This window comes from Schistocerca cancellata, chromosome 9, assembly GCF_023864275.1.
Source record: "Schistocerca cancellata isolate TAMUIC-IGC-003103 chromosome 9, iqSchCanc2.1, whole genome shotgun sequence".
Lineage (NCBI taxonomy): Eukaryota > Metazoa > Arthropoda > Insecta > Orthoptera > Acrididae > Schistocerca > Schistocerca cancellata.
Window position 1 is genome coordinate 322,766,831 of NC_064634.1, and position 20,748 is coordinate 322,787,578.

General features: G+C 44.1%; 1 protein-coding gene across 1 annotated transcript in view; it reads right to left on the bottom strand.

The window, feature by feature from the left end:
- Nucleotides 1–406: 406 nt before the first annotated feature.
- LOC126100515 (fatty acid-binding protein, muscle-like) overlaps nt 407–20,748 on the bottom strand; it is a 41,796-nt gene continuing 21,454 nt past the window's right edge. The window contains exons 2-3 of the mRNA XM_049911126.1: nt 5,590–5,861; nt 407–794 (exon numbers count right to left, since the gene is read on the bottom strand). Coding sequence (XP_049767083.1) covers nt 681–794; nt 5,590–5,861 — 386 coding nt within the window. The 3' untranslated portion in view covers nt 407–680. The remainder of the gene's footprint in view (nt 795–5,589; nt 5,862–20,748) is intronic.

Consider the following 20,748-nt stretch of genomic DNA (forward strand, 5'->3'; position numbering starts at 1 on the left):
ATTCTTTACTAAAGGGACTCACCAGCAATCATGTCATACTCAGGAAATCTCTGACAGCTCTCAACTGTGAAGCGCCAAGGGCCTTAGGCAAAAACTACAACCGTCTAAAGAGCTATGAAGAAGCGTTGCCATACACGTGATGCAGCTGCTCACAGCCTACGTAAACCTTGGGAGATACAGAACTTACACATTTTTACGTTATGCATATTCGACAGTCTCATAATTGCAAATGTGTTATCATTTTTTCCGTATTACACTACGAACATAATTAATTTTTTGTTTTTCGTCTGTAACAGAAAATTGACAAAACGAATACCCGGACAATGCTGTGTTTGTAAGCTAATATTCTATGAAGGAAAAACAAAAGTATTTTTTTCTGTTTAATTATAATTCTTACATTGTACATTGTGCTATATAATACTGACAATGCAGATTGCACTGCAGATCAGAAGGAAAATAGAATACAAAACAAATAAACAATTATTACGTAAGATATAAAAATTAAAATTACGCTCAGATGAAAAATTGTGTGAGACTTTGGTTCATGGAGAACAGACAGTTGCCAACACACACTTTTACATACAAGTTCGACAAACCTTTTTTTAAAATCCGAAGTTAATAAGAATGAATACCAGAAGTAGTTTCTAGCATAAGCAAACCCTTCGAAACTGCGCCACCGTTCACTTCTTCCCGACATGCGGAACTTGGTGAGGTGCAGACATGAAGCCCTCCAATTCCATGCCACGTATAGCTTCAAATATCCTTGTGCAGACAACATCGTCCACCGTTATAGTCTGGAAATAATATTAACGTAATCGTACTATTAACATAAACAATTTTGCTATCAGATTGTACCACTGCAACAATAAAAACAGAGGACAAAGCAACAGTCACAATAAAGGACGAAATATTGAATGTGAATCAGTGACGGTACATTTCTTCAAATGCATTGACAGTTTTTCCGAAAAAAACGTACGAAAATTGTGATGTCTATAAATGAGTAGATGTTTACTAACATCAACAAATCTAATTTTTTACTTTCTACTATAAACCTTCGTGAGAGACTTAATATATGCTGGGAAGCGTATCATTCAATGTCAGTTTCAATAAAAGTAGAATGGATTTGTGACGATATAATAGCGTAAAATAGTCCATTTCAGCAATATGCCAGAAACATGGCAGTACCTTACGCTATGATTTGCTCACAAATCTTGAGTAATTTTATTGGAAATAACTCCATTTGAGGTAGTTTACAAAAATAAATCGCGTCCCTATGTTTTGATGTGAACAAGGACGCAGGTCAGTGTGGAAACTGAATAGGACACACTCTTCAACTCTGAAACACTTTTCAGACTTTCACCTATAACCAGCCCTATAATAGAAGCTTAATATAGTTTCTTATTTAATTCTGAAATGATAGCACTCATTTTATGTATTCTGCAGTCTTTTTTCTGAAATTACGAATGTTAGCCTAGAAAAGGAATGTTTTTCCAAATGTGAAAAGCTGTTCCAAGGTGCAACACGGTCATGTACACTATGTGATCAAAGGCATCCGGACACCCTCTAAAATATACGTTTTCCATATTAGGTAGATTGTGCTGGCACTTACTGCCAGGTACTCCATATCAGCGACCTCAGTTGTCATAAGACATCGTCAGAGAGCAGAATGGGGCGCTCCGCGGAACTCACAGACTTCGAAGGTGGTCAGGTGATTGGGTGTCACTTGCGTCATACGTCTGTACGTGAGATTTCCACACTCCTAAATATCCTTAGGTCCACGTTTCCGATGTGATAGTGAAGTGGAAGCGTGAAGCGACACGTACAGCACAAAAGCGTAGAGGCCGACCTCGTCTGTTGAAGAGGGTCGAAATGAGTAATAGGCAGACATCAATCCAGATCATCACACAGGAATTCCAAACTGCATCAGGAACCCCTGCAAGCACTATGAAAGGCGGGAGGTGAGAAAACTTGGATTTCACGGTCGAGCAGCTGCTCGTAAGCTACACATCACGCCAGTAAATGCCAAACGACGCTTCCCATGGTGTAAAGAGCGAAAACATTGGACCAGTGGAAATACCTTTGTGGAGTGACGAATTACGGTACACAATGTGGCGATCCGATGGTAGGGTGTGGGCATGGTGAATGTCCGATGAACGTCATCTGCCAGCGTGTATAGTGCCAGCAGTAAAATTCGGAGGTGGTGGTGTTATGGTGTAGTCGTGTTTTTCATGGAGGGGGCTTGCACCCCTTGTTGTTTTATGTGACACTATCACAGCACACGTCTACGTTGATGTTTTAAGCACCTTCTTGCTTCGCCTGCCGCTGTGGCAGAGCAGTTCTAGGCGCTTCATCCGGAACCACGCTGCTGCTACGGTCGCACGTTCGAATCCTGCCTCGGGCATGGATGTGTGATATCCTTAGGTTAGTTAGGTTTAAGTAGTTCTAAGTCTAGGGGACTGATGACTCAAATATAAAGTCCCATTCTGCTTAGAGCCATTTGAACCTTTTTACTTCCAACTGTTGAAGAGCAATTCGAGGATGGCGATTGCATCTTTCAACACGATCGAGCATCTGTTCATAATGCACGGTCTGTGGCGGAGTAGTTACATGACAATAAAATCCCTGTAATGGAGTGGCCTGCACAGAGTCCTAACCTGAATCCTATAGAACACCTTTGGGATGTTTTGGAACACCTACTTCGTTCCAGGCCTCACCGACCGACAATGATATCTCTCTGAGTGCAGAACTCCGTGAAGAATGGGCTGCCATTCCCCCAGAAACCTACATCTTATTCAACGTATGCCTGCGAGAGCGCGAGCTGTCATCAAGGCTAAGGGTGGGCCGACACAATACTGAGTTCCAGTGTTACCGATGGAGGGCGGCACGAATTTGTGAGTCATTTTCAGTGATGTGTCCGGATACTTTTGATCACATAGTGAATGTACGAACAGATCTTCTCTTCAAATTTGGCAGCGTTGCGATCGAGAATACTTGTCAGTACTGTATATAATGGATAGCGTATTATCTTCCTGCTGCACCACATATCAACAATCAGAAACTGAACTGAAATTAGAAAGAAGTTGACAAAAACCAGTTAAGAGTTAAAAACATTTTGAAACATAAACTATTGGGAACTAACAAAAATTGACATTTTCAAGTCAGGTAAATTACTATTACGTGATAGTAACTCAATTCACTTGAAATATCATGTGTTCCGTGGTATAAGAGCTTCCGTTTCAAGGTACAAGATGGAGCACTACCGATAAGTAGGGCTTAACCATCCATAAGGTATGTAATTGTTTTTAAAATTACACTGAATGTTACTCACCACAGAACTCTGCAACTGTGATTCCAAAATGTCCTCCAAACAGCACTTAAATATGTGGGACTCGTTATATTTACAAACACAGCAAGAAACGCTTCCTGATGTCTCAAAACAACAAACCAAGCAGACAGTCCCAAAACCTGTGTGTGATGGTGTGTAGTGCGCATGCCTTCATGTGATTCTAAAATCATAATTAGAATGGAACATAGATCGAATGTTCCTTATTCATCACCAAGCTTGAATTCTAAGATGATAAATGCTAAAATAAAAGTTTTCCACCGTCTGCATATTTGCAGAACTATGTGGTTTAGGTTCAAAGGGAACAAGAAATGAAGCTTCGTAGAGGTTTCATCAAAGAGATCCTTTTGGTGCAGCACACTTTACCTTTTCACACCTCCCTAGCTGTGGCCACCAAACTGTAGGCACTGCATTTCCAGCTGGTCCCCCCGCCCATCCCTCACCTGACGTGTAGCCTGTTTGCTGACCTGAAGAAACACCTAAAAAGTTTTTTGAAACTGAAGATGTCGAACATGCCGCGGAGAGCTGGTTTGAGCATGTAAAGCACGATACTTTTTTAATGGAATCGAAACGCTGCAAGAGTGATCTAACAAGTGCATCAGACGTGAGGCGTGTGGGGGTGGGGGAGGAGAGGGCAGAATCTTTTGAATAAATACACACTGCTAAAACGCAGACCCTATTCTTTCGCTGCACATCCAGGAATATTTCAGACATCATCCCCCCATTCTACTATCGCACATACGTTTTCGCTTTTTACGAGCTGAGAATGAATGATTGCTTCAACGCGTTTGTGCACAGTATAATTAGTTTGTTCTTATCTTTGCGATCCACATGGGAGCGATACGGAGAAAGTTGTAATTTATTCCTACATTCATCAGTTATTACCGGTTCTTGAAACTTAATATGTAGGTTTCCACTAAATGGTTTCCGTCTATCTTCAAGCTTTTTCCATTGTCTACGTGTCAGATTTGGATAGGTCAAGCAAATTGGGACCACTCGTGCTGCCCTTCTCTCCATATATCGTTCAGTAATCTGTTAGACCTGTTTGGTACAGGTCACTTTAGAAATATTTTTTGACACTCGAAGGAGTGTTTTGTAAACAATCTCCTTTGTAGACCTCTTGTATTTCCCTAGTATTCTGCTGATGAACCGAACACTGCCACATGCTTTTCCTACGAATGGTTCTATGTGATCGTTCCATTTCACTCCATTACACTCAGCTGTTTGTATGAGGTGACTGATTCCAACATGACCCATTATTATTCTATTCGTAGAATACTGCATTTTTCATTTTGTGAAGTGCATAATTTAACATATCTGAGAACTTAAAGGAAGCTGACAATCTTTGGTTCAAATGGCTCTGAGCAATATGGGACTTAACATCTGAGGTCATCAGTCCTGTAGGACTTAGAACTACTTAAACCTAACTGACCTAAGGACATGACACACATCCATGCCCGAGGCAGGATTCGAACCTGGGACCGCAGCGATCGCGCGGTTCCAGACTGAAGCGCCTAGAACCGCTCGGCCACATCGGCCGGCGCCAATCTTTAAACATCAGATATTCTGCTACTGTGTACCATCGATTGACAGAATCTCTCTAGATATCCATTTTCGTGTAGATCATACGGAGAGATTTAATACAGAAATTTTGAGAGAGTGCTTCCCGGAAAAAGTCACACAGCATATTACTTCCACCCACACATCTCGCGAAATGACCAAAGTGACAAAATTCGAGAAAATGTAGCTAATACGGACCTTTACTGACAATTATTCTTCCCAAATGCCATTCCCGAGTGGAACAGATAACAGGGGGATCAGTTACTGGTACCAGAAGATCCTTCTGCCGCACACCATCAGGTGGCTCGCAGAGTTTTAATGTAGATGTAGGTTTCTGTATTCATTTATGTTCCATGATCCCTTGCGTGTTCTCTTTCTTTTTCAACGATCACTGTCTACCACTCCCATACCCAATGTTTCTCTGCGATTCTACGATAACAGCGCTTTTGCCACTCATTTCGATATTTTCTAATTTAGTGAAATTGTGAGTCATGTTATAATCGTGTTCATGGAGTCTTCACGGAAAAGTATAAATGTTTAATGTACTCCATAGCCGACTCTTATTTACGTAGAATTGTGCTGTGGCTTTCTGTCATTCATTTTAATCACGCTTGGCTTTCACTCTGTTTAGAAACATACTTTTGTCCTATCGACGGGGAACCTTGAAGTGCTTGCACTTTGCTCACCATCTTGAGCTCTTCCGCCGTGAAGTCGAACACTGTCGTGACGAGTTTGTGGCCCCTCTCGACGCAGGTGAGTGTGCTGCCCTCCAGCGTGAAGACGCGCGCGACTCGGCGGCCGTCGTGCGTGGACGCGTACCTCTCGTCATTCAGCCGGAACCTGGTGGTCGTCGTGAAGACGCCCGTCAGCGACGTTATCGTGAACCAGTGGCCGGCCCTCGTCAGGATCATGGCCGGGCGCACGTTGTTAGCCACCATCCGCATCAGGCAGCAAATGCCTGAAACGTAAACCCATATTGTACTGCACACATAAAGCGAGAATGAGTAGTTGTACGAGGTGCATTCAAGTTCTAAGGCCTCCGATTTTTTTTCTCCAGACTGGAAAGAGATAGAAAAATGCGCATTGTTTTAAAATGAGGCCGCGTTCATTGTCAATACGTCCCAGAGATGGCAGCACCGTACGGCAGATGGAATTTTACCGCCAGCGGCGAAAATGAGAACTGTTTTAAATACTTAAAATGGCGACGTTTTCCTTACTTGAACAGCGTGCAATCATTCGTTTTCTGAATTTGCGTGGTGTGAAACCAATCGAAATTCATCGACAGTTGAAGGAGACATGTGGTGATGGAGTTATGGATGTGTCGAAAGTGCGTTCGTGGGTGCGACAGTTTAATGAAGGCAGAACATCGTGTGACAACAAACCAAAACAACCTCAGGCTCGCACAAGCCGGTCTGACGACATGATCGAGAAAGTGGAGAGAATTGTTTTGGGGGATTGCCGAATGACTGTTGAACAGATCGCCTCCCGAGTTAGCATTTCTGTCGGTTCTGTGCACACAATCCTGCATGACGACCTGAAAATGCGAAAAGTGTCATCCAGGTGGGTGCCACGAATGCTGACGGACGACCACACGGCTGCCCGTGTGGCATGTTGCCAAGCAATGTTGACGTGCAGCGACAGCATGAATGGGACTTTCTTTTCGTCGGTTGTGACAATGGATGAGACGTGGATGCCATTTTTCAATCCAGAAACGAAGCGCCAGTCAGCTCAATGGAAGCACACATATTCACCACCACCAAAAAAATTTCGGGTAACCGCCAGTGCTGAAAAAATGATGGTGTCCATGTTCTGGGACAGCGAGGGCATAATCCTTACCCATTGCGTTCCAAAGGGCACTACAGTAACAGGTGCATCCTACGAAAATGTTTTGAAGAACGAATTCCTTCCTGCACTGCAACAAAAACGTCCGGGAAGGGCTGCGCATGTGCTGTTTCACCAAGACAACGCACCCGCACATCGAGCTAACGTTACGCAGCAGTTTCTTCGTGATAACAGCTTTGAAGTGATTCCTCATGCTCCCTACTCACCCGACCTGGCTCCTAGCGACTTTTGGCTTTTCTCAACAATGAAAGACACTCTCCGTGGCCGCACATTCACCAGCCGTGCTGCTATTGCCTCAGCGATTTTCCAGTGGTCAAAACAGACTCCTAAAGAAGCCTTCGCCGCTGCCATGGAATCATGGCGTCAGCGTTGTGAAAAATGTGTACGTCTGCAGGGCGATTACGTCAAGAAGTAACGCCAGTTTCATCGATTTCGGGCGAGTAGTTAATTAGAAAAAAATCGGAGGCCTTAGAACTTGTATGCACCTCGTAATTCGATAAGACGTTAGCTCGCTCTCTAGCTCACCAATGCGCAACATGCAAAGGGTGACTAATGGGAAATGGACTGTCTTACATGCACTGGCTGTTAAACCATTGTCAGTGGTAGGAGTCAGACAGCGCATGTATCATTCGCTTCGAAACTGTCCACCATTTCAGTAGCAATGCAACAGTAGTAGGCACAGCATAGTGTGTTTCCGTTCAGTATCTTGTTCTCAATGCTGAGTCTGTTGTTGCAACACGACGGACATTTTGTTGGCAACCATTCCCACAACTCGAAGTCACAATACGATGCTGTGATGGGTTGCAGATTTCAGATCACGAAGCATTCTTAAGAAGAACCTGGGAGGCTCTATTGAAAACACTGAGGACACCTGTGAACGTCACCATTGAGAAAGGCAATCAGTAGGATTCGGAGATGATCCACACAATCTTTCAATTGAAGTTCACACAAAATCTGAATACAAAAATTGTCAGGCGGAATTGTACACTGACTCCTTGTCATAGAGTTCTATGATTCAAGTCTATGTATGTCCGTAGTTACAAGCGGTGAGGCTAAACATTTGGCGAGACTACAAAAGGAACAGGAGCACATGAAATCAAACCAACTGCGAAATTAATAAAAAAATTAAAAAAAATACAGCAGTGAATGAGAAATTACACAAAAAATGAGAGCTAAAACTTAATGCATTGTTGAAAGTCTTGGAACTCCCCAGCAGATATCTTGCTAGTACCGATATTGCTAACAATTGAAGAACCGTCGGGATTCTCGATTCTCTGGATGGATGAACAATCGATATACTTAATTAAGTTTGCACGGAACGCTCGGAGCGCGATTCCTGCTAACTCTTGTCTGGTTTTTCCGTTTCGCAGCCACTGAGCGTCAAAGTTCCTTGACCCAGGAGGGCACGTTGTTAACTGGCCAACAAGCGCCTCGTGACTGACATCTGTTAACACGTAATCAGTCCTTGCGTGTCCTCTCAAAAATGCGCGGGAAGAGTGCGCTAGGCGCGCTCTCAACACGAACTATCGATTCTCTCGCCGGAGTTTGTCAGCAGAGCTTACGTGTAGTACAGCTAGCGCAAACGAGATCCCAGGTTGACTGTACTAAGTGAATTCAGTGAGTAACGTCCACCATCTGCATCTACACAACTGTATTCCACAACCCATATTATATTACGAGGTGTGCAGTAAGGAAGACTGTTGCCCACTCTTTTTCGAATGCACGCTCTCGGAATTTCAACAGCAAACTTCTCCTTGATGCAAATCGCCTCTCTGATAATGTTTGCCACTTGAGTTTGTTGAGCATCTCCGTAACGCTCTCGTGCCGACGAAACTATCGAATGTCCGAAGGTACAGCTCTTCGTTGGATCTTCTGTTCCTCTACTACACTCCTGGAAATTGAAATAAGAACACCGTGAATTCATTGTCCCAGGAATGGGAAACTTTATTGACACATTCCTGGGGTCAGATACATCACATGATCACACTGACAGAACCACAGGCACATAGACACAGGCAACAGAGCATGCTCAATGTCGGCACTAGTACAGTGTATATCCACCTTTCGCAGCAATGCAGGCTGCTGTTCTCCCATGGAGACGATCGTAGAGATGCTGGATGTAGTCCTGTGGAACGGCTTGCCATGCCATTTCCACCTGGCGCCTCAGTTGGACCAGCGTTCATGCTGGACGTGCAGACCGCGTGAGACGACGCTTCATCCAGTCCCAAACATGCTCAATGGGGGACAGATCCGGAGATCTTGCTGGCCAGGGTAGTTGACTTACACCTTCTAGAGCACGTTGGGTGGCACGGGATACATGCGGACGTGCATTGTCCTGTTGGAACAGCAAGTTCCCTTGCCGGTCTAGGAATGGTAGAACGATGGGTTCGATGACGGTTTGGATGTACCGTGCACTATTCAGTGTCCCCTCGACGATCACCAGTGGTGTACGGCCAGTGTAGGAGATCGCTCCCCACACCATGATGCCGGGTGTTGGCCCTGTGTGCCTCGGTCGTATGCAGTCCTGATTGTGGCGCTCACCTGCACGGCGCCAAACACGCATACGACCATCATTGGCACCAAGGCAGAAGCGACTCTCATCGCTGAAGACGACACGTCTCCATTCGTCCCTCCATTCACGCCTGTCGTGACACCACTGGAGGCGGGCTGCACGATGTTGGGGCGTGAGCGGAAGACGGCCTAAAAGGTGTGCGGGACCGTAGCCCAGCTTCATGGAGACGGTTGCGAATGGTCCTCGCCGATACCCCAGGAGCAACAGTGTCCCTAATTTGCTGGGAAGTGGCGGTGCGGTCCCCTACGGCACTGCGTAGGATCCTACGGTCTTGGCGTGCATCCGTGCGTCGCTGCGGTCCGGTCCCAGGTCGACGGGCACGTGCACCTTCCGCCGACCACTGGCGACAACATCGATGTACTGTGGAGACCTCACGCCCCACGTGTTGAGCAATTCGGCGGTACGTCCACCCGGCCTCCCGCATGCCCACTATACGCCCTCGCTCAAAGTCCGTCAACTGCACATACGGTTCAAGTCCACGCTGTCGCGGCATGCTACCAGTGTTAAAGACTGCGATGGAGCTCCGTATGCCACGGCAAACGGGCTGACACTGACGGCGGCGGTGCACAAATGCTGCGCAGCTAGCGCCATTCGACGGCCAACACTGCGGTTCCTGGTGTGTCCGCTGTGCCGTGCGTGTGATCATTACTTGTACAGCCCTCTCGCAGTGTCCGGAGCAAGTATGGTGGGTCGGACACACCGGTGTCGATGTGTTCTTTTTTCCATTTCCAGGAGTGTATAAGGGACACGCAAATGAAAAGGCAAACCCCTCCAAAGCGGGACCATGGAATGGTTCTACCCAGAAATGATTACCACATGCGCTATGACATTTATCCCACTAGGAGACGAGAAGATTAATTCCAGTTCCGTAGAAGGCAGTCATCAGCTGACTGATCCACAGCCGGCCGTGGTGACCGAGCGGTTCTAGGCGCTTCAGTCCGGAACCGCGCGACTGCTACGGTCGCAGGTTCGAATCCTGCCTCGGGCGTGGATGTGTGTGATGTCCTTAGGTTAGTTAGGTTTAAGTAGTTTTAAGTTTAGGGGACTGATGACCTCAGATGTTAAGTCCCATAGTGCTCAGAGCCATTTGAACCATTTGAACTGATCCACAACCGCAGCTACTTTCGCACTTCCTCGTCCAACCGACACCGACGTCCATGTGTGAGTTAACGAGCTTTTCCCTCTCATTTAAATATATGACCGAAAGAGTCAGTTTTCAGTAATTTTGAAACGAGCCCTGTCGTCCCGTGTTCCACAAAGAGCTCAGATTCGCGAGTTTCGGAAATTCACGGGCGTCTATTGTGCTGAAAGAGGCCTAGGCGCTGTAGTGTGCGAGTGAGACAGACGAGAACCTACGTTATTGGGAAACCCCGTAGAAGGTGTTTGTGGCCAGGGAGACCTAAGACCGGCCATAAAGGGAAACATTTATGAAAACTATTTAATTCTGTAGTAATTCAGGGAATGAAGCCACAGTAATTTTAATGTACCATCCTTCATAAATTTTCATGGTTATCCAAATAAAACTTGAATATCGATCACATCTATAATGCTGTAGGATTTGCTGTTAAAGTGAAATTAACAAGTTTAGTAACAAAGACCTGAATACTAATATCTGAACGCTTTGGTCGACTTTAACGATCGATATTACATATAGAAGTGCATCATTAAAATGAAAAATTGAAACGTCCCCTTAGAAAAATTTATACAAGACTGTGCTTAAACTGACACACAATATTTTTAGCGCAACGCAATCTGACTTTCAATAATCCCTACAAAACAATGGCCCTGACTAACATTAACCTATACCTTTCACAAATCACTTACCTCACCAAAAATCTTCGTTACTCGAACTACTGCAATACAGCGAGCACCACTACTGCCAGCTAAATAAAAGATTCAAACTACTGAAGGCACTAACTACTGATAGGCATAGTTAGCAAATGAAAGATTTTAATAGAGAACAAACAATGTATTTACCTTAATAGTGTTGAAAAAGCATAATATACATAGCAGTTCATAATATCCATTCTGTACTCAAAGTTCCGCCATCTCATTTCCCACATCCACCACTGCTGGCGGCTCACCTCCAACTGCGCAACGCTACGCGCTGTTCACATCCAGCTGCCGCTGCCCAACACTACAACGGCAGACAACAATGCAAACTAGCCACAGACTGCACACAGCACAGCCAGTGATTTTCATACAGAGCGCTACGTAACGTTGCCAATAAGAAAACCTAAACAGCCTACTTACAAAATGTTGTAAATATCAACTCTGTAACTTTATTGTTTAAAAGATGTAGTAAATTTAAATTATCATTATTCTCAGTTAACCATCAGATCATCATTTCCTCCACAAAAAACACATTGAACGATGACAGCATGAACTCTATTGAATCATTAGGTAATAGAATATTTGTTGTAAAGTATAGTGCGTAATAGCTACTTTTGTTCTTTTTTTATTTATGAGAAAGCACATTGGTGCAAGGCTACTGGCCGTGGCATTCAAAGTTAAGAAGGAAATTATATTGGTTTTATGTAAAAGAATGTAACGTTTATTATGTAACGGATAGTATTGTTACTTTATTTAGAGTGTGAAAGTGGTCAAGCTTTGATTATTTAAATATGTTAAAATGTAAAATAATGTAGAATAAGCTGTAGCCAATCAGATGTGTCGATTGAGATGCGGGTCTGCGGGCCACCTGTGGCGAGATAGGCACGGCTTCAGGGAAGGGAACTACCCTTTTTTTTCTTTTTTTTTAATTCTCATTTTGCTCTATGTTGGTCGATGAATTTGTTAGTGGCGGACGTCCGATGACAGCCGTTCAGGTTCTTTGTTTATCCGTTAACTCAGTTTTTTATTACAGACGGTAGCTAACCCACTGACCGAGCACGCCTTTTTTTTTTTTAATCTCATTTTGTTTGCTTTTGTTCGTTACATCTGCTCGGGGCGGCCGTCGTAAGACATCCATTTATGTTCGTTGTTGACCGATTGACTCAGTTTTTTTTTATTACAGAGGGCACGTAACCCTCTGACCGAACACGCTGAGCTACCGTGCCGGCATCCCTAGTCAGTTGATCGACGATGTTTGGCACGCAGGGGACGTGGCCGGAGATGGGCAGAGGGACAGTGCTGGTGGAGACGTGAAAACGGACGGTCGGTCTTTAGGTAGCTAGGAAGTGAAACGACTTAGAAAATTTCATGTTTTGCGATATCGTGGGACTTAGTTACTGAGCGGTCAGCAGCCGCGCGCCTGGTGTGAACTCTAATTCTTCGCGTAGGTAACGAGGTGGAGTATTGCACTTGTAATTCCCGAAGAGACTGAATGACCGAACTGTGTCAAGTGGATATGCGTTCGAGTGTAACAGTAACTCTAAATACGGCCACTTTCGCTATTAGTTTGCTTTCTGAATATACATTATTCTAACAAAATCTCAGCTGTGTAGCCTATATCATTTATGGGTCGATAATTTAGTTCCCGATATTATTATTATTGTTATTATATGTTATATTAACTTTGTATTTCGCCAACTTGCCATCAGCCAGACAATTTAACCAAAGGGTCACAAGTGTCTAATTTAGGGCATGTAGTGTGACACGTGCGTTTCAGCCCCTAGACGAGTTTGAGCTAAGACATTTCGACGAAGAGGAACTGCATATGAGCCCGAACGTTTTTGGGATGTTAGCTCGCACACTATGTCTTTCCTAAGGTCGCCAAAGATGTGAATATCAAACGGTGAAAGATGCGGGATGTACGGAGAATACTGCAGTATTTTCTAACCAAATCGCTGAAGCGGAGATTTCGTCTGATTAGCCGTGTGGGGACGGGTGTTATCGTGACCTCTATCTTCTGCATCTACAGGGTGATTATAATTAAAATTAAACTTTCAAACCGCTGTGGAAATAACACCACTGGTCAGAATGACGTCAAAGTACAACGGAATATTATCGGTGAAGGAGGGAAACGTAAGGTAGAAGAAAAATAAATACTTACAAAATGTAGCAATAGATGGCTCTGTAAGCATCATAATTTAATAGTGGTCGACTAGAAATCACAAATTAATCATACAACAATGCCTAAGGTGTACGTTTGACGTTAAACAAACTGTACTACTCAGTATCCATGGGTGTACAGGTGTGATACTGTTAGTTGCGTATGCCCATCCACCATGGCAAGGTCTTACCACATCGGATGGGAAAAATAGGTTTTTAATTGTTCTGAGACAAAAAAACCGCATAAAAATCATCAATCAGAATGAAATCGGGTTATTAATTTCCCTGTGAGTGGCGCAAAACATGTTCAATATGCTGTCCATCGGTTTCTGCAACAAGTTGAAATCGAGAAACAGTATGTTCCACAACTGATCGAAGTGTTTCCGGGGAAACGTTCAGAATGTGTTGCGCAATGCGTGCCTTCAATGCAGATAAGTTTGCAGTCGGAACACTGAACACAATGTCTTTCAAAATGTTCAAATGTGTGTGAAATCTTAAGGGACTTAACTGCTAAGGTCATCAGTCCCTAGGCTTACACACTACTTTAGCTAAATTATCCTAAGGAAAAACACATAAACTCATGCCCGAGGGAGGACTCGAACCTCCGCCGGGACCAGCCGCACAGTCCATGACTGCAGCGCCTGAGACCGCTAGGCTAATCCCGCGCGGCAATGTCTTTCAGATGGCCCCACATCCAGAAGTCACACGCTTTAAGATCAGGTGATCGGGACGGCCAGGCTATAGGGAATTGGTGGCTGATAATTCTAGCATTTCCGAAATGGCGCTTCAGCAGCTGCTTAACTGGATTTGCAATGTGCCGAGGTGCACCATCTTGCATAAAAATGATCTCATCCACAGATCCACGGTGTTGGAGAGCTGGAATGACGTGGTTGCGTAAAAGACACTCGTAGCACCTGCCAGTGACGGTACAGGTAACAGACTGGAAGCACCTGTCTCTTCGAAAAAAAAATGGTCCTATGATAAATGATGCCGTAAACCCGTCCCACACAGTGACCTTTTCAGGATGAAGTGGTACTGGTTGATATGCGTGTGGACTTTCCGTTGCCCATATTCGGCAATTCTGTGTATTCACATACCCCGTCAGATGGAAGTGGGCTTCGTCTGTCCAAAAATCTTCCGTGGCAAATCATTGTCCAGTTGCATGCAAGCCAGAAATTCTAAAGCAAAGGTCTCTCTAGTTGGCATGTCAGCAGGAAGCAACTCGTGCACATGGGTAATTTTGAATGGATAGCAATGAAGGATGCTTCGTAGGATTTTACGCACCGTGCTCACGGGTATGTCCAACGTTCGGGCAATTCTCCGTGCACTACACGTTTGCACACCACCATTCGTCTCCCCCTTCATTTCTGTGGCCACTTCTTCCACTAACGAATCAATTCGTTTCCTCCTTCTACCTGGTTGCACAGCAAAAGAACCCGTCTTTTCAAATTTCATTGTTTCCAGACCCACAACAGTCAAACCCTTCAGTGTCCGGAACTTCTGCAGAGCAACGTGTGCACAATCATTCTTGTAATACGGCTTTACAAGCAGAACGCGATCCTGCGTTGAAACAGTTGCGACCGTCGCAGACGCGAAAGGAGGAAAAACCGTGTACCCGGCGTGTTTACACACAGCTTCAGTGGGTCGTGCGCATGACAAGTATATTAATTTATGTCAGGCTGTTCCAGCTCGTCGGCTCCGTTGTGAGCCGTGGAGCGCTCCCTGCTCCATGGAGCCGCGTCGCTCGCTGTGACCATTCAAGTGGGCCGGAATGCCGGCACGTGGCACGGCTGGCTGAGGCAGGCGGCAAGGCAAGCGTTTTGACGTGCCAGCTGCGTCTTACAAGATCGACAACCTCATACTCTTAGCTGCTAAGATGTGGTGACATGCTACACCAGGAAATACCATGTTCAGGAAATAAATAAGCAACTGTTTTACAAGAAATTGCATACTAAATTTATTGGGCCTCTGTAGCTTGACACTTTCTTTTCATTACAAGATCGGAAATATCAGGCGTCAAAATGTTCTCAGCGGAGATGGCCTTCATTGTTGCATCCTGAAGAAACGATCGTTCCTTACAACGCATTTCTTCCCCTTGCATTTCGAGAAAAAGGGATATTTCCTCGTGAATGGCAAAGAAAACATCAAGAACTTTTCCTCGACTCGGCGAACGAACTGTACTGTGGTAAGGCATATCCCCATACTAGGCTTCCATATCTTTCAGGAATCCTTTGAATTGGCGATGATTCATACCATGACGACGCACAAAATTCACTCACTTCACGACATCTTTCATTACGCCACCTAGCTCTACTGCTTCAGCACACAGTGCCTCTTGGTGAATAAAACAATAAAGAGTCAAAATGTCTTTCCCGAATTCGTCCCTGAGTTTATTTTTCAAACGAGAAGCAAAACCTTGGTGACGCCCGATCATTTGTGGTGCAGCGTCTGTAGCTACAGAATGGAGCTTATCCCACGGCAAATTCATATTGTCCACTGATTCAAAAACGCTTCAAAAATGTCACGTCCTGTTGCGGTGTCATCGAGTGGTACCACATCCAAGAGTTCTTCAGTTACTTTCAGCTCCATGTCGACACCACGCACAAAGACTGCAAGCAGAGCACAGTCCGATATTTATTTTATTTATTTATTTATTTATTTAACCTGATCAGATTAGGGCCATCAGGCCCTCTCTTACATCGGACCAGTGTTTCACACATGCAGCATTTCACACATCAGAGTTACATCATGAACATAGTTTAAATGAGAAAATTAGCTTACTCTAGTGACAATATGAATAAAGAGTAGTGACTAAGACCTAATAAAGTAAATGCGGAAGTATTTTTACAACAGTTGTTATACATACAGATTATGATAAAAGCAATAATAATAACAGTAAAACAAAAAATCAAATAATAATGATGAATATGACTAAGACCTAATAAAGTAAATGCTGGCAGTATTTTTACATCAGGTGCTATACATACAGATTATGGTGAAAGCAATAATAATAACAGTAAAAAAAAAATCAAATAATAATGACAAACATGAGAAAGAGTGGCAATAATAATGAAGGTTTGTGCAGATGTACATTAATATATTGGTGTGTAAAGTAGATGTTTACTAGTATAGCGAGTTTTGGGTAAGGGAGGTTTAAGGAGGGGGAGAGAGGGAAGTAATGAGGTGAAGTGCACTCATGTACAGAGGAAGGCATTACTGTTGCTTAAGTAGATACGTCATTAACTGTTTTTTGAAGCCGGTCATGTTTTTAAGTTCTCTAACATAACGAGGGAGGTTATTCCAGAGTCGGGTTCCCGCTACTGTAAAGGACTTGGAGAAGGTGACTGAGCGATGCAGTGGAACGGAGAGGATTTTATTATGATGGGAACGTGTGTTTCTGTCATGTTGTTCCGACATGAGTGTTAGGGAAGAGGAGAGATATGAGGGACAGTGTACATTTATAAGGCAGTAGATGAGACAGAGTGTATGGAAATCTCTGCGTTTGTCTGCACGCAGCCAGGACAATTTTGCATATGCTGGTGAAATGTGATCAAAAAGTCGAACGTCACAGATATATCGGACGCAGGCATTCGTGACCAGTTCTAGACGTCGGGAATTTTCCTGAGAGAGGCCTTGTAGGATAATATCGCTGTAGTCAATGATTGGGAGTATAAGCGTTTGTACTAATTTCTTTTTCAGATCGAAAGGGAAGAGTTTTTTATATTTTTGTAGGACATGAAGGGATCCTGATGCTTTTTTGCACACTGCAGTTACGTGCTCTGTCCAATTTAGATTTTCATCAATTATTACTCCCAAACTCTTTGCTGATGGCGAGAAGTTAATATTTGTTCCATTTAGGATAAGAGGTGGTACGGATTCCCGATGTTTTGGGCTAATGAGCTTAGAGTGACCAACAAGTACCGCTTGGGTTTTAGATGGGTTTAGTTTTAGACCTATGTCCTGTGCCCAGTTTGACAGCGCATCGAGGTCAGTATTGAAATTTTCAATAGCTTTCTTGAGATTGCTTGGTTTCGCACTTAGATACAACTGAAGGTCATCAGCATACATATGGTATTTGCAATAGGTCAGGACCGATGACACATCATTGACATAAAGAGAGAAGAGTATAGGACCTAATACTGAGCCTTGGGGAACGCCTGACACTACCTGCCGCCATTGTGATTTTATATCCCCAGACAGGACGCGTTGCTGACGAGACATAATGTATGAGCGAAACCATTGCATTGCGCTTTGTGAGAAATTTAGACCGCTAAGTTTGGCTAGTAAGATGTCGAAGTCGACAGTATCAAATGCTTTGCTGAAATCTAAGAAGCAAATAATAGTCGCTTCTTGTCTGTCCATGGCAAGTTTCAGGTCATCTGTCACCTTTATCAGAGCGGATGTTGTGCTTCGATGTTTACGGAAACCTGATTGGTATTCGTCTAGTAGGTTGTTAGTAGTTAGGTAGTTGGTGAGCTGGTCATGAACTATATATTCTAAGGCCTTTGATAGTGCAGGAAGAAGGCAGATGGGGCGGTAGTCAGAGGCTGCTGTGGCGATGTCCTTTTTAGGCAGTGGCTTAATTTGTCCCAGTTTCCAGGCCTCAGGGAAAACACTTGTGATTAATGAATCGTTGAAAATGTCTGTTATAGAGGGCAGTAGTTGGTCAATAATAAGTTTTACCATCTGGATAGTGATACCATCATGTCCAGTAGATGCTGATCTAATCCGCATTATGGCTTTCTTGACAGTACTGCAAGTGACGTGCTGTAGATAGAATTTTTCTTTGCTACAGTCGTTCATCCCAATGAAGTAATCAATGATTCTCTGTTTTTTTTGCGGATCAATTTTGGTTGCAGGTAATGTGAAGAATCGGTTTAGTTCTTCAGCTGGGACCATGGGATTTTCTGCAACTTTTATTTTGCCTAAACCGAGACTACGGAGATTTTTCCACAGGATAGCTGGTCTACATCTATTGTCAGCTAATGTACGGGCATGCCTGAGCTTAGCGTTTCTCACCGCTTGACTGACTTTGTTTCGTTTCTGCTTGTATACAGCGTGATTTTCAGGTGTAGGGTGTATCTTGTATGCTCGATGTGCAGCATCTCTGAGATTCATGAGCTGTTTTAGTTCATCAGTCAGCCAAGGTGCAGGTTGCCTTTTTACTTTTCTGGTCTTTATTGGAGCATATTTGTCATATAGCTGAGTAATTTTGTTTGTGAAATCGTGGAGTTTGTCGTTTATGTCCATGAGGGGAGTAGAGGTCATCCCCCAAACTATTTTTTGTGCCTCAGTTTCGAGTTCAGGCAAATTTATGCGTTTGAGGTCTCGGTATGTAGACAGTTTTTGTTTCTTTCTAGGACATTCTAGTGAATACGTCATGGAAATGATGTCATGGGCAGACATGCCAGGCGCAGATATTTGAGAGGTGCGGATTATTCTGTTCGGAGATTTCGTTGCGAATATATCTATGAACGTGTGACTGGTAGTCGTGTGATGAGTAGGTGCCAGCTGAAGTAGCGTCATATTTGAGGAAGAAAGCATCCTCTTAAATTTCCCAGTGGAAGGACTATTGCACAGAAAATTAATGTTAGTGTCACCAGCTATAATTACATGTTCATATGACGATTCGAGACTAGAGAGGGCAGTTTCGAAGCAGGCGAACCCACCTACTTTAGGAGGTTTGTAAAGGACACATATTAAGCACTTTCTGTTAAGTGATTTGATCTCTATGAACATATATTCCACTTGTTTATCTACATTGTTGTCGGATGTGTGTAGTACTGTAGGTGACAAATCAGAGCGTATGTACGCCCCTACTCCGCCCCCTCGTCTGTTGCATCTGTCGTGCCTGAGAAAGATATAGCCATCTAGGTTTATGGAAGTTGTAGGAATACTTGGTTTGAGCCAAGTTTCTGACAAAAGTATTACGTGTATATCAGCAGTTTGAAATATATATTTGAACTCGTCGAAGTGAGCTGGCAGAGACTGGACATTTGCATGTGCAATATGCAGCTTGGTGCGTTCGGGTGTTGATTGCCCGAGGAGGCTGCCGACCGATGTTTGCGGGTCGTGGTTGGCGGTGACAAGAGGGTCTGGCATGAGGAATGCGGAAAGCGTGTGAAGAAGAGGCGGGTGAGGGAGTGTCCTCCCAGTTCTGTGCAGTGAAAGCGGCCGGGAGGGGGTAGGTCCCCGGGGAGACAACGGGATCTGCGGCCAAGGTCAGCGAGGTCTGCAACGGTTATGGAAGTAGCAGTGGGCTGGCAGGGGAAGGAATTTCGCTAAATACAACGGGAGTAATCTGCACGTTATGAAATAGTGTGATATTAATTGCACTTATGAGGATAAAAACTAAAGTATGATGGTGGGTTGCTAATTAAGGATGGAAGTGAGACTACCTAATGCAATAATTAACAAAATTACATGAGAAAAACAATTAAAAATGAAAATAGTTATGTGGAGAAACGAAGAGTTGATAATACAAATAATAACAAATATTACACGAGAAAAAATAATTAGAGATAAAAAAAATAGTTATTTAGAGAAACGAACAATTTGATGATACATTAGTTACGATATGGTTGACAGTGTAAACAATATAAACATACAGGTTAGTGGCAGCAAGATTAGACATGATTTAGCTTCTAAAGCACAGGCTTTCGAGTTCATTAACACTGCAAATTGTTTTCTTTCCGTTTTCGGTCTTAACCATTATCCTGCCGTCATTTGTCCATACGTTATGTAGCCCAAATTTCGAAATCGCGCTCTTCAAAATGTTTAGTCTTTCAGAGGTCAGATCCTCGCGTACTGTCAGACCCGACTTCGCGAGATTCTTCTTTGCTCTGAAGATTTCAGATCTCTTCCTATACGACATAAATTTCACAATTATAGGCCTTGGTTTTGTAGAACCTGGCGACCTACGACCCACTCTATGACTTCTGTCAATGTCACTCAGAGTCACCTGCACGCCTAGCTTTTCTTGGACAAGGTTTATCACAAGCTCATCTGTGTTCTCTCTGCTGCTCTCTGGAATGCCGAACAGTCTGAGATTATTGCGTCTCTGATATTGTTCGAGCTCGTCCGTCTTCTCGATCAATTTCTGTTCGAGCAGTCGTGCTTTCTCCTCACTTGCTTTTAAAGATGTGTCCAGTGCACGGATCTCGCTCGCATTCGCCTCCAGAGTTTTCTGTATTTTGTCCGTCACTGCTGCAGTGACAGCATCAGTGATGGTTTGAACAACGAGCCCGAGCGTCTCCTTAGCCTGCAGCGCGGCACTCACCTCAGCCTTCACGAGTGCGGCGATGTCAGCGATGCCGGGCGGAGCGGCCGCAGCTCCCGGTGTAGACTCCACGCCTGCGCTGTCTCCGGCCTGGCCGTTGGCTGCACTGCGCGTTGTTCGGCGATTTTCCATTTTTAGTACGATTCCGTGTAATTGGTG